This window comes from Betta splendens, chromosome 3, assembly GCF_900634795.4.
Source record: "Betta splendens chromosome 3, fBetSpl5.4, whole genome shotgun sequence".
NCBI classification, from domain to species: Eukaryota; Metazoa; Chordata; class Actinopteri; order Anabantiformes; family Osphronemidae; genus Betta; species Betta splendens.
The window spans coordinates 10,308,037-10,318,579 of NC_040883.2; the positions used below are offsets into that span (position 1 = coordinate 10,308,037).

At 48.9% G+C, this 10,543-nt stretch overlaps 2 protein-coding genes across 4 annotated transcripts; both read left to right on the forward strand.

The window, feature by feature from the left end:
• The first annotated feature begins 3,904 nt into the window (after window positions 1-3,904).
• LOC114852134 (ras association domain-containing protein 7-like) lies at window positions 3,905-7,055 on the forward strand. 3 transcript variants are annotated; one of them, XM_029144297.3, is made up of 6 exons: window positions 3,905-4,039; window positions 5,435-5,572; window positions 5,659-6,282; window positions 6,355-6,617; window positions 6,687-6,861; window positions 6,951-7,055. In XM_029144297.3, the coding sequence occupies exons 1-5, from the start codon at window positions 3,964-3,966 to the stop codon at window positions 6,813-6,815; spliced, it is 1,230 nt and encodes a 409-aa protein (XP_029000130.1). In that variant the 5' UTR covers window positions 3,905-3,963; the 3' UTR covers window positions 6,816-6,861; window positions 6,951-7,055. The 3 variants fall into 3 exon arrangements, with proteins under 3 accessions (XP_029000130.1, XP_029000131.1, XP_029000134.1); XM_029144298.3 differs by having other exon boundaries at window positions 6,687-6,838; XM_029144301.3 differs by lacking the exon at window positions 3,905-4,039 and adding an exon at window positions 4,103-4,533.
• A 1,386-nt stretch (window positions 7,056-8,441) lies between these two features.
• Window positions 8,442-10,543, forward strand: guca1g (guanylate cyclase activator 1g). Its single transcript, XM_029144302.3, has 4 exons — window positions 8,442-8,645; window positions 8,726-8,875; window positions 9,124-9,223; window positions 9,307-10,543. Exons 1-4 carry the CDS (start codon window positions 8,445-8,447, stop codon window positions 9,426-9,428), a joined length of 573 nt encoding a protein of 190 aa, XP_029000135.1. The 5' UTR covers window positions 8,442-8,444; the 3' UTR covers window positions 9,429-10,543.

Sequence of the window (10,543 nt, forward strand, 5' to 3'; positions counted from 1 at the left end):
GAAACCTGGAACTTTAGCCGTATAATGACTGCGATCTATAGATAATTAGAACGCCTCTCGCGGTGCATAATGGGCTGAGTCGCGTTGCACGTGAATGGATCAAAGTGTCAACACTCCTTTAATTTGATCGATTAATTGCAATCAGAGCATGAGAAATTATCGTTATTTAGTTGATTGGAAATTAAAAACTGCGTGGACCAGATTTCTTTTGCATCTTGTAAACATCTTCCTCTAAAGCGCCTACAGCTCAAGCATCGAGCGGATGATTGTGGAACGAGCTGGTTCATTGGTTGTCATGGTTTAAGGTCAACCTCCCGTTGAGACGCCGTCGCTACCGTGTAACTATCACAAACCTCACCTCAAACCTGCAGCGCTCTGGCCCTGAGGTCTCCTCCTCCTCCTTTATAAACGTCAATGCATCAGGAGAACCATCAGTGCAACCATCTGGAGACTGTGAAGAACTTCACCAGCTCCTTTGCCCGGCCGCATCAGCCAGAACCGCTGCTGACCCGGATCAGGTGTGTCCAGCCACGGGACCTCAATTAAAATGAATTGATCGTCCCGCCCTGGAGCATCCTGGGGTATAAAAACCAAGCGAAACCTCCAGACGTGCTGTGAAATCTGACAACAAGCCACAGATCCCAGAGGAGAACGTCTGGAGGACGAGAAGAAGCTGCGGCCGTGTTTGTTTGGACTCGTCTGCTTCGATGTCTGCTGTTTGCAGACGTTTCTGTCAGTTCGAGCAGCCTCCTTAGACTGAACATGGGACCAAGTCCTTGACGAACGAAAGTGGATCACAGACTCTGATTAAGCTGTAAAGTTCTGATCTGAGAACAGTTTAAAGGTGTTTTTTTTTTATTTTCCACCCTGCTGAGATGGAATCGAGCTCCTCAGGCTTTTCACTGCAGGATAAAGTCAACCAAGCAGTCGGCCCCATCCCGGCTCTAAATAATCGTCATATTCAGCTCTTTTCTTCATCTGAACTAATTAAGGTGATGAAATCTGGAGCAACATCCTCCTTTAAAATGTTCCGGGCATTGTGAAGCTTCTGGCAAAAGAACATTAGTGACAGAAAGCTGCTGATGAAAAGGTAGAAGGGAAGCAGTAACAGGCGTCAGGGTTGGCTGACAGCAGCCGAGGCTTCAGAACCAGCGCCAGGCAGCGGGCCGGCCCGGCGCTGGGACGCGCGTTGGTGCTGATGTAAAGCAGCTCGTTAAACAGAGGAGGCGCCGCTCATCCATCACACGGAGCCGCCGCGTCCACCTCTCTGCTTCCTCCGTCCTCGGCTCCGGCTCCGGCCATAACTTATCCTGACAGGGAGCCGGGCTCACAGCAGCCGCGTCGCCCTTGACGTGATCGACACCAAGGACGACGGATCCACGCGGGTCGGACCACGTGACAAACACTGAACCTGACCTGCAGGACTTTATTGGAAATCGCCTGAAACCTGCTTAATTATGATCCCGAGGCTACATGAACCATCATGTAAAGATGCAGTCCTCTGAGAATTTCACTTCTATTAACTGAGCAAAGGTTCTGTTTGTGTAGGTCGTGGGTCCCATCAGCTCCAGCCTCTGCAGACTCCCACACTGGGCTGAGTGAAGATGATCACAGGGGTCAGATCTGCAGAGGAGATGAGACGAGTTCAAACCCCTCCCAAACAGAAGACCAGCTTATTTCTGCTTTACAGAATTCTGACTAAAACACAAGCTGTAATGTTGAGTTAAAGCAGCTCATGTTGATCTGGAATTCTGGCGAAGCCCAGTTGATCAGCGCCAAACTCTCACCGGACCCGTGCTCAGATCTGCTGTGGTAAATAAATCTGAGCCGATAGAAGACGTCTCCACGGCGATCAGAGGAATCCGAAGCTGCTGCAGCTTTGTGGTCTCAGAAAAACACAGTGTGAGTCATGATGGAAGTAACAGCTCAGTTCAATAATTCAGCTCTGCTCTGTAAGCATGAATTATTGAGCCTGGAGACCGTCCTGCTCGGTCTGAGCCTTTCTTCTCCCAGAGAACGGTGCCATGTTTGATATTAAGCCAGTAGAGGGATGTGGACGTCTCACTGTGTCCTCCAGCTTCTCATCACGCAGACACAAAGACATGACGGACTCACCGTAGTGAGCAGTTAGTCCTCCTGCTTCTAATGGATCAATATTAAACCACAGTGGCCGTAACACAGTTCAACCTATTTTACAAAGCACTAATACAATGAAGTCAATTGTAAAACCTCCGTCCAGCAGAAGCAGGCGCAGGGCGGGTTGATAGAAACGCTGCCTGGAAACACTTTGATGCGACGACAGATCAGAATCAGGATCAGCTTTATTGCTGACTTTGTACGGGACAAGCAAGGAATTTGACCTCCGTTTGTTCAAACTCTCTGCTTTTAATTATTTACAATCTATCACATTAACAGTTATTGCACTGACTCATTGTTCTGTGCTCAGCTCTGTGAGAGTTCTGCTCAGACACAGCCTGGGGGAAGAAGCAGACTCTGTGTCTGACTCTCGGTCCCGCTGATCTTCTCTGCTGGTCAGTGAACAGCTGATCACCTTTATGGCTCATTCTGCTGTTTTATGGTGGAACTGCACATGCTTGGACTCTCATCTACACACGAGTCACTGATGACGCGTCACAGTCGTTTCATCAGACTCGACCCTGATGAAACAACTACAAAGGGAAGTTTTACATTTAAAATGCTGTGTATTAGCGCTCGCTGAATATGTTCTGGTGCATTTTAATAGGACGCTGCATTAATTAGCATTTCTGACTTGGGGCAGACATTACTGTATGTGAGGACGGTGCAGCGGCCACATCATCGCTTCAGTCAGGAGGCTGCTAGTGAACCTAAAGCTTCGATGCATTAATGACGAGTCGCTTTCCAGGTATTTGTGTGAAACTGTGAAAGTGAAGCAGTCTTTCAGTTCTTCCATGAATTGAGTTCAACAGAGTCAGATGCTCTACAAAGCAGTGTGTGTGTTGTGTCATGCTGTCTTTGTGTCCGTCTGACTCCATGTAAACGTTGTGTAAAGACTCAGTAACGAGTCCCAGCAGGAATGAGCTCAGCGCACAGGAAACACTTCACCAGCCGACTCTGTGGACTCGACCCAGTGTTTGCAGTGAGTTTAGGTCGCACTCGGTGTTGTGTGTGCTAAACAGCCTGGTTACTATGACAACGGGACTTGCTTTCCTGTTCTACAGTATAACCGCTGCACCACCTCTGTCCCTACGAGACAAACTACACGTGGAGGAAGCTGCAGAAAAGGCCTGGGAACCGTTGAAGGCAGCAGCTCAGTGGCTTCAGAGCAACAAAGGTCAACAAACACTAGGAAGTCCCAGTGTTTGTGCTGTGAGACACTGCCACCTGCTGGTGCACTGCTGAATCACAAGCCTGGAAGCCTAGCGTCTACAGATGTTGTCAGATTATTCTGTGGTGCCTGTCGACTGTTCTCTGTCCTGGCTTCTGGCGGACACTCGCCTCTTCCTGACAGTAGAGGCCGGGTTTCGTCTGCCTGCTGAATTTAGGAACCTTTTTTAATATCAGTGTCAAATTAATTTTTGACTTTTTGACTTTCACTTCAAACGATCATTAGGCGTTTGACCGGAAGGCCCCGCCCCTCACCTCCCTCTTTGACTATTTTACTGTATTTTTTAGGGTCTGTTGTTATGAGGTTAGTATAAATCTGTTTAATTACTGGAATGCACGTTTTCTTTACATACAGGTGTAAAGACACATACAAGTTCAAACAAATTGAGCTCATACAGATTCAGATTTCTATGCACACCTAGTCATCACGTCCATAGTTTAATGTAACTACTACTACTCATTGACTCACGGCCTGCTATCAACCCAGCTGTGGTCTGACCCGTCCTACGTCGTGTGAATGTGAATGGGGCCAGTTTCACTGTGTCGTCAGTTTCACCCTGAACGACCACATTCCTCCGCGCGGCTCCTCCTCCTGACATGTGGGCGAGTGTTTGGGTCAAATACTGTACACTCAACACAACGCTGACTAAGAAGCATCAGACACAAGCAGCAGGTGAGTGAGCTGAACGAAACTCGTTACTGAATCTGTTAAAGCTGGATTTGTGGTTGTAAATGTGTGGTTGAGGTGTTAGAATGGAGAGGAGGCTTAAATATATAAATCTGATACAAGACACAGTCAATAATATGACTGTTAACGTAAAAACTGTACATGTTGCATTAATAAAACGTATTAAATGTAAATGTTGTATGGAAACTGGGGACGACTGGTACAAACTATTCATTTGCTCCTTTTAGCTGGTGTTTTTTTCTGACAGCGAAAGTCAAGTGGTCAGAAGCGGGCTTCTGTGAGCAGGTGGAGTCTGACTCCTCCAGGAATGTCAGCAGGTTCTGCTTCATTCCTGCAGCACAAAGACGCCGATCATTTCCTGGTGGTGACGAGGCTCCAACGAGCTGAGCCGTCTATCAGCTGATAGGTTTCTCTGCTTTTCAGCTCCAGCTCGATCAGGTTTCAGTCAGTGAAAGTGGAATCATGTCAGGCCTGTGAAGGTTTGTCACGGTTTTTCATCTGGGCGACACTTCAACCAGCTTTTATTTTAGGAAACATGCATAGTTGACACTAACAGACACATTAAGCCTTTAACAGTGTCAGAGATGGTTGAACGTTTAAGACTTGGATCATCTGCTGTGGTCAAACAGTCACAGTAGTGGAACTGACTCTTGTTTAAACACTGGCTGGGTTCTGGTGTCAGGATGTTAGCTTTCTGGGATGGAACCGTTCTGTGTCCAACACTGGATGTTCTGAGATGTTCTGGAGCAGGAACAACATCTGTTCCCTCTGACACGACGTCCAGAAAAAAACAGCTTCAGTCAGTTTTCTGTTTCTCCAGTTACCTATGTGAAAAACGTCCTGACACCTGACACATCTTCCCAGGACAGACCTGAGGTTCTGCAGGTCTGTAACCAAAGAATCGTAGGAACCACAACTAGAGGCGGTTTCTGAGGATGTGACACGTTCAGTGCTTCAGCGTCGTCATTAGAGGAGGGAGCAAAGTCAGAACTTTCTAAGAAAAAGCTTTCATCTGAAGAACAGATTATGATTCTGGGAACGTGTAGTCGCTTATGATGAGATGTTGATAAAACTGAACAGGTTGGTGCAGTCGGTCGGTGATGTCACACGGTGGAACGCAACCTCAGCCGTGTTCTGTGATCTGCTGTGGACACAGAGGCAGTTTAACGCTGTTAGCGCTTCCATAAGCAGATCTTTATCCTCCTGCATGGACACTTTGCTCAGTGCGTTACAGAACATGCATTCAGCATAAAACCTGGGCAACATGAAAGGATGACGCGTTCACGGCATTAAAGAACAGATGGAAATGTTCCGACTAAATATGTTGTAGGTGTTTGTTTGCCGTTGGTTGAATGCAGACTAACTTTCCACTTTCCACAGGTCAGCGGCGGAGCCTGAAGGAGCGACGCTCAGGGATGGAGCTGAAGGTGTGGGTGGACGGCGTGGCCAGGGTGGTGTGCGGCCTGTCGCTGAGCACTTCCTGCCAGGACGTCGTCATAGCGCTGGCCCAGTCCATCGGTAAGCGTCCTCCAGACACAGCGCCGGTGGCTGTGGTGTGACGTGAGCCCCACGGGCCGGAGCGCTGACCCGCGTCTGTGTTGCAGGTCAGACCGGTCGGTACATCCTCGTCATGAAGCTCCGCGGGAACGAGAGGCAGCTCCTCGCCGACGACTGCCCTCTGCAGCACGCGGCTCAGCTGGGACAGCAGGCCGCAGAGGTCCAGTTCATCCTGCGCAGGACCGGTCCCGCCCTCGGCGGCGATCACGAGCCGGCGCGAGCAGCCGGCAGACGCCTTCCCCCGTCCAGACCGGACCCAGATCACAGAAGCGCCGGTCGGGCCTCCTCCACGCTGCCCCGGCGCTCCAAAGCAGGCAGGGTCCGGTCCTCGTCAGCCACAGACTCCCCAGAACCCCGGGCTTCCCCTATTCCCTTCCTGGACACTCCCAGCTCTCTGAATGCGCTTCCCTATGTCTCCAAAGAGGAGGTGTTCCGCCAAATCCTGCAGCAGCAAAAAACGCTGCAAGACCTGGAGGTGGAGGTTCAGGCTCTGGAGAGGGAAACAGGGGCGCTGGAGCAGCTGACGTCATCTGCCACGCTGCCTGGTCCCGTTCTGGACCTCAGGGAGCAGCTGGAGGAGCTGGAGCGGCGACAGCTGCACAACAAGGAGGAGCTGATCCTCGGGGAGCAGTGGGAGGAGCTGCTACAGGCAGAGATGGACAAAGAGCGAGGTACGAGGCGGCGGCTCGCTGCTCACGCCTCCATCCCCCGCGCGTCACATTAACCCATGTTATCGTCCACAGACATGCACGAACGTCTGAGTCAGGCCCGGGCCTCGCTCCACCAGCACACGGATCAGATCACAGCGCTGCAGGCCAGTTCTGGACATCTGGAGCAGGAAGCAGAGCTCACGGTCCAGAGGAGGAGGTCGGCCGCCCGGCAGTCCGAGGAGGCGCTGAGGCTCCTGAGGCAGGAGTTCAACAAGCGGCAGCAGCACACGCAGCAGCTGGAGGCGACGCTGTCGGCGTCGCAGCGGGAGCTGAGCGGAGCCGAGCGGGCGCTGCAGGTGGAAGCCGCTTCCGAAGGGCGTCGCGCGCTGTAGGTCTGTAAATGTAACCCGGCCTGTGTCGTCTAGGAGAGGCAGGCGTGGATTCAGGCGCTCAACAGGGAGCTGAGGCAGTGCGACCTGCAGCACTTCATCCAGCAGACGGGACCCCACGCGGACCCGACAGGAACCCCGCAGCTCGGCAGCACCGTGGAGTAGCAGCAGCCCAACGCTGGAAGCCTGTGAGTGATGACAGTCCTCATAGGTCCGTTTGACTGATTCACCTGCCAACACACGCCCTCGCTGGTTCAGACCAGCAATCCTGACGACGCATTCCCTCTGTTTCTGTTTCAGGCCTCAGCTGCGAGTGAAACGAGTTGAATGTCGGCATGAAGACCCGTCCAGACTCGACTGTGTGTGAGAGACTTGATCAGTGGCAATAAATCTGATATTTTTCTACGTTCGTCCTTTGTTTCAGTTCAGAGTACACATTTACTCGGCCTTTGAGCCTGTGGTTCAGAACTGCTGCTGGTGTCAGTCCAACTAACACCAGCGGAGGTTTATTCCTACATGATCAGACTCAGCCTTCTGTGGCTGAGTTAATGTGCTTGTATCTAAACTAATGTTGGCCTTGGTTGAGTAGAATAATTAGATCAGTGCACAGACACATTAAATCCAGATCAAAGCCTGCGTGGAAATAACTAAGTCCGCAGTTTATTCTTTCGAGCTGTGAATCCTATGTCGTGGCTGATGAGGCTATTTTAGTCGCCTTAAGGATCGCTGGTCGGAGCGCTACTATTTTTGTCTGCAGGCTAAATACAGACGTCACCTGATCCAACGACCCGTGAATGTATCAACACACAAACGTCCTGATGATCACAGCTCAGCCGAGCGGTCGGAGGATTCAGGGCTGAGTCAGACCTCGAGCACCTGGAGGCGACAGGTGTGCTGTTAAAATCACACACTGTGTCTGTGAAGATAGAATGAAAGGAAAGAGGAAGATCAGACCTCCTGCTTCACATTATCCAACAACCTTATAATTAGACAATGTGTTACGCATCATCAGGCGCTGTGACTTCCCAGTTCTACCACAGCAGGAGTAGCCTGGGTTGGTTGTAATGTACAGTATGTGATCAGCAGGGAGGCCTGCTTGGTGTGAAAGTAAAACACCGGGAGAGAAAACCTTCATCCTCAGAAGCAGGTGGATGCGACTCAGCGTGATTCAGTGCTGGTAGAGTCACGGTCTGAGGTCCACGGCCACATTAGTCTTTTAATTAATAACATAAGCTGATGTTTATATAATCTGTCACATTTACATAGATATTAATATACTGTAATAATTATCCTTTATTATAAAAATAACATTATCAGCAAACTGAGGCTATTATAAAATATTATATAATGTAATATGCGTCACAGCAGAAACTCAGACTTTATTGATCGTTCCTCATGGTGTTGCGTTCTGCCATCGTTCTGACCCCACGTGGGGGGGGGGTCAGAGTTCAGAGGTCAGAGGTCAGCTGTGTTTACTCAAGTTCGACCTAACCTCATCTGCGTTATAGTGTCTCTGCCGGCTCAGGTTCACCAGCAACACATTTGTGGTGGTTGAGCTGTGGATGAATAGTCCAGTGTGCAGCCGTCACTCAGCTTCAGGGAAATACCAGCGTCCAGGAGGGATTTGGAGAAGATCACTGGAAACTTAATGGGATTTGCGCTCGAGGTGCAGAAATAGCCTCCACTGAGTCGTCCACTCAGGGAGCAGCACAGAGGCAGATGACAGCGATGAAGATGCCACCCGGCTTCTCCAGGTTCCACCAAATGATTCTCATCCTTTTCTATGTTTGAACTATGGGTCAGGAGTACAGTGATGCAAACAAGGAGTTGACGCTTCAGAAGATCCAGGAACTCTACCGCAAGTTCACCAGCGAGTGTCCCAGTGGCAAGATGCATTTACACGAATTCAAGAAGATCTTTGGAGGCCACAGCGGCACCACAGAAGAAGAATCTGCCTACATGGAAAATGTGTTTCATTCCTTTGACACCAACAAGGTAAAGTTCTCTGTTTACATAACATCAGTGAGTAGCAGCTATTTGAAGCCTCTTTATAAGCTCCAGTCTCTGCCTCCCAGGACGGAAAGATCGACTTCATGGAATACGTTGCAGCTGTGAATCTCGTCTTACGTGGAAAACTCGAAGACAAACTAAAATGGTCGTTTAAGGTTTATGACCGAGACAAAAACGGTTGTTTGGACAGAGATGAAATAAGACAAGTGATCACAGTAAGTTCTCACAGGTTCCTATAAAACATACTTCAAATGAGCTTTTAGTTTAGACAGTAGGCTCCACATTCATGCACAGAGCTGGAGAAGCTGCCATTAAAAGCACAGATGACGACAACAATGTTTTTTTTTGTTACAGCTCATTTAAAGTGAGAGTCTGTCTTGATTAAGTAACTGCTGGATAGACGCATAGACATGCGCAGACTGACAGGGTAATTTAGATTTAATTTCATCTGACTATCCTCCAGATCATCTACAAGATAAAGAAGCACCGGAATCCAGACATGACGGAGAACACGGATTATATCTGTGAGAGGGTCTTTGAAGTGCTGGACAAAAATGAAGACAGTAAGACCCGAGCTGAACGGAACGTCTCTCTGACCTTTAGTCTCCACCGTGCTCACTGCTCTCTGTATCCCCCTTTGTTCCAGGTCAGATCTCTTTGGAGGAATTCATCGAGGGCGCAAAGAAGGATCCGTGGGTGATGGATCAACTACATCTGGACTTTATACCTTGTGACTGGTTTATTCAGCACCAGGAGAAGACTGACTGACTCCTGACACACAACTGGACCTGTCGTAATAAACACAGAGAAAATGTGGCTGGGAGAACCATGACTCTGGGCCCACGATGCATGGACAGTTGTTGTCACCAATTGAACCATTGTCACATCAGAAAGATGTTCTGGCCAGTTCTCTGACAGAATCTTCTGCTACACCTGCATCTGTGTCAGCTGCATCTGTGGGAGCAGTTCTTCATGCTGAAGAGTTGATCCGTATGAAGGTCAATCAATGCAATGATCCTTCAATTAGCAGAACTGGACCCGATGCAGGGTTTGACACCAGAGCATCGTGCTCTTGCCTCTGGTTTGTTTGAACGGATCATTTTGCCATGAAACATGTGCAGTGTCTCATCTGCTAAAATGTATTTTAGTTAAATGCTGCATTTTTTATGTTTAGAAAGAAAGCCTTTCTTGGTCATTATCACAAACAATATAACAACAAAATTGGTCTTCTGCATTTAACGCATCCCCTGGGGGAGCAGTGGGCTGCCATGCAAGCTGGTGAGAAGTGTCTTACTCAAGGACACACCTGTAGCCCAGGTGAACCTGGAACCTCCTGCTTCCCAGGCCAATGTTCCACCCACTGAGCCACCAGGCCGCATTAAGATTTAAGGTCAAAAGGTCAAATGTCATGCATAGATTCTGACAAAACTCATTTATTATTTTTGTTTTTTTACAAAAACAAGCCCAGACCTTAAAACTGAACTTGAAACTTAATATTAATAAGTTGATCAAAGCTTTTAATACTTTTTATGTTGATTAAGGTGTTTTTTATCTTGTCTGAACATCTGAAGGTCTGACTTGTTGCAACAATCAGAACCTGAACTTGCTGTGCTGTCTGTGCGTCTCCTGCTGTTGTCATATCACCATGTGCCTGGTTTAAGCCCCGGAACGTCTTTGTTCCTGCAGCTTGTGTCCTTTCACTTGACTACTGTTCTGCAGAGTGACAGCGTGGACGCTAGTTGTTTTATATCTGCTGTTGATACACATGAAACCCATATTTTGCTGTCTTCATCTGAGAATAAACCAAAGCAGCCAGTACTGCCTTGTTGTTTGCACTGCTCGCCATATGTCACTACTTTACACCACAGCTCTACGACTGGATT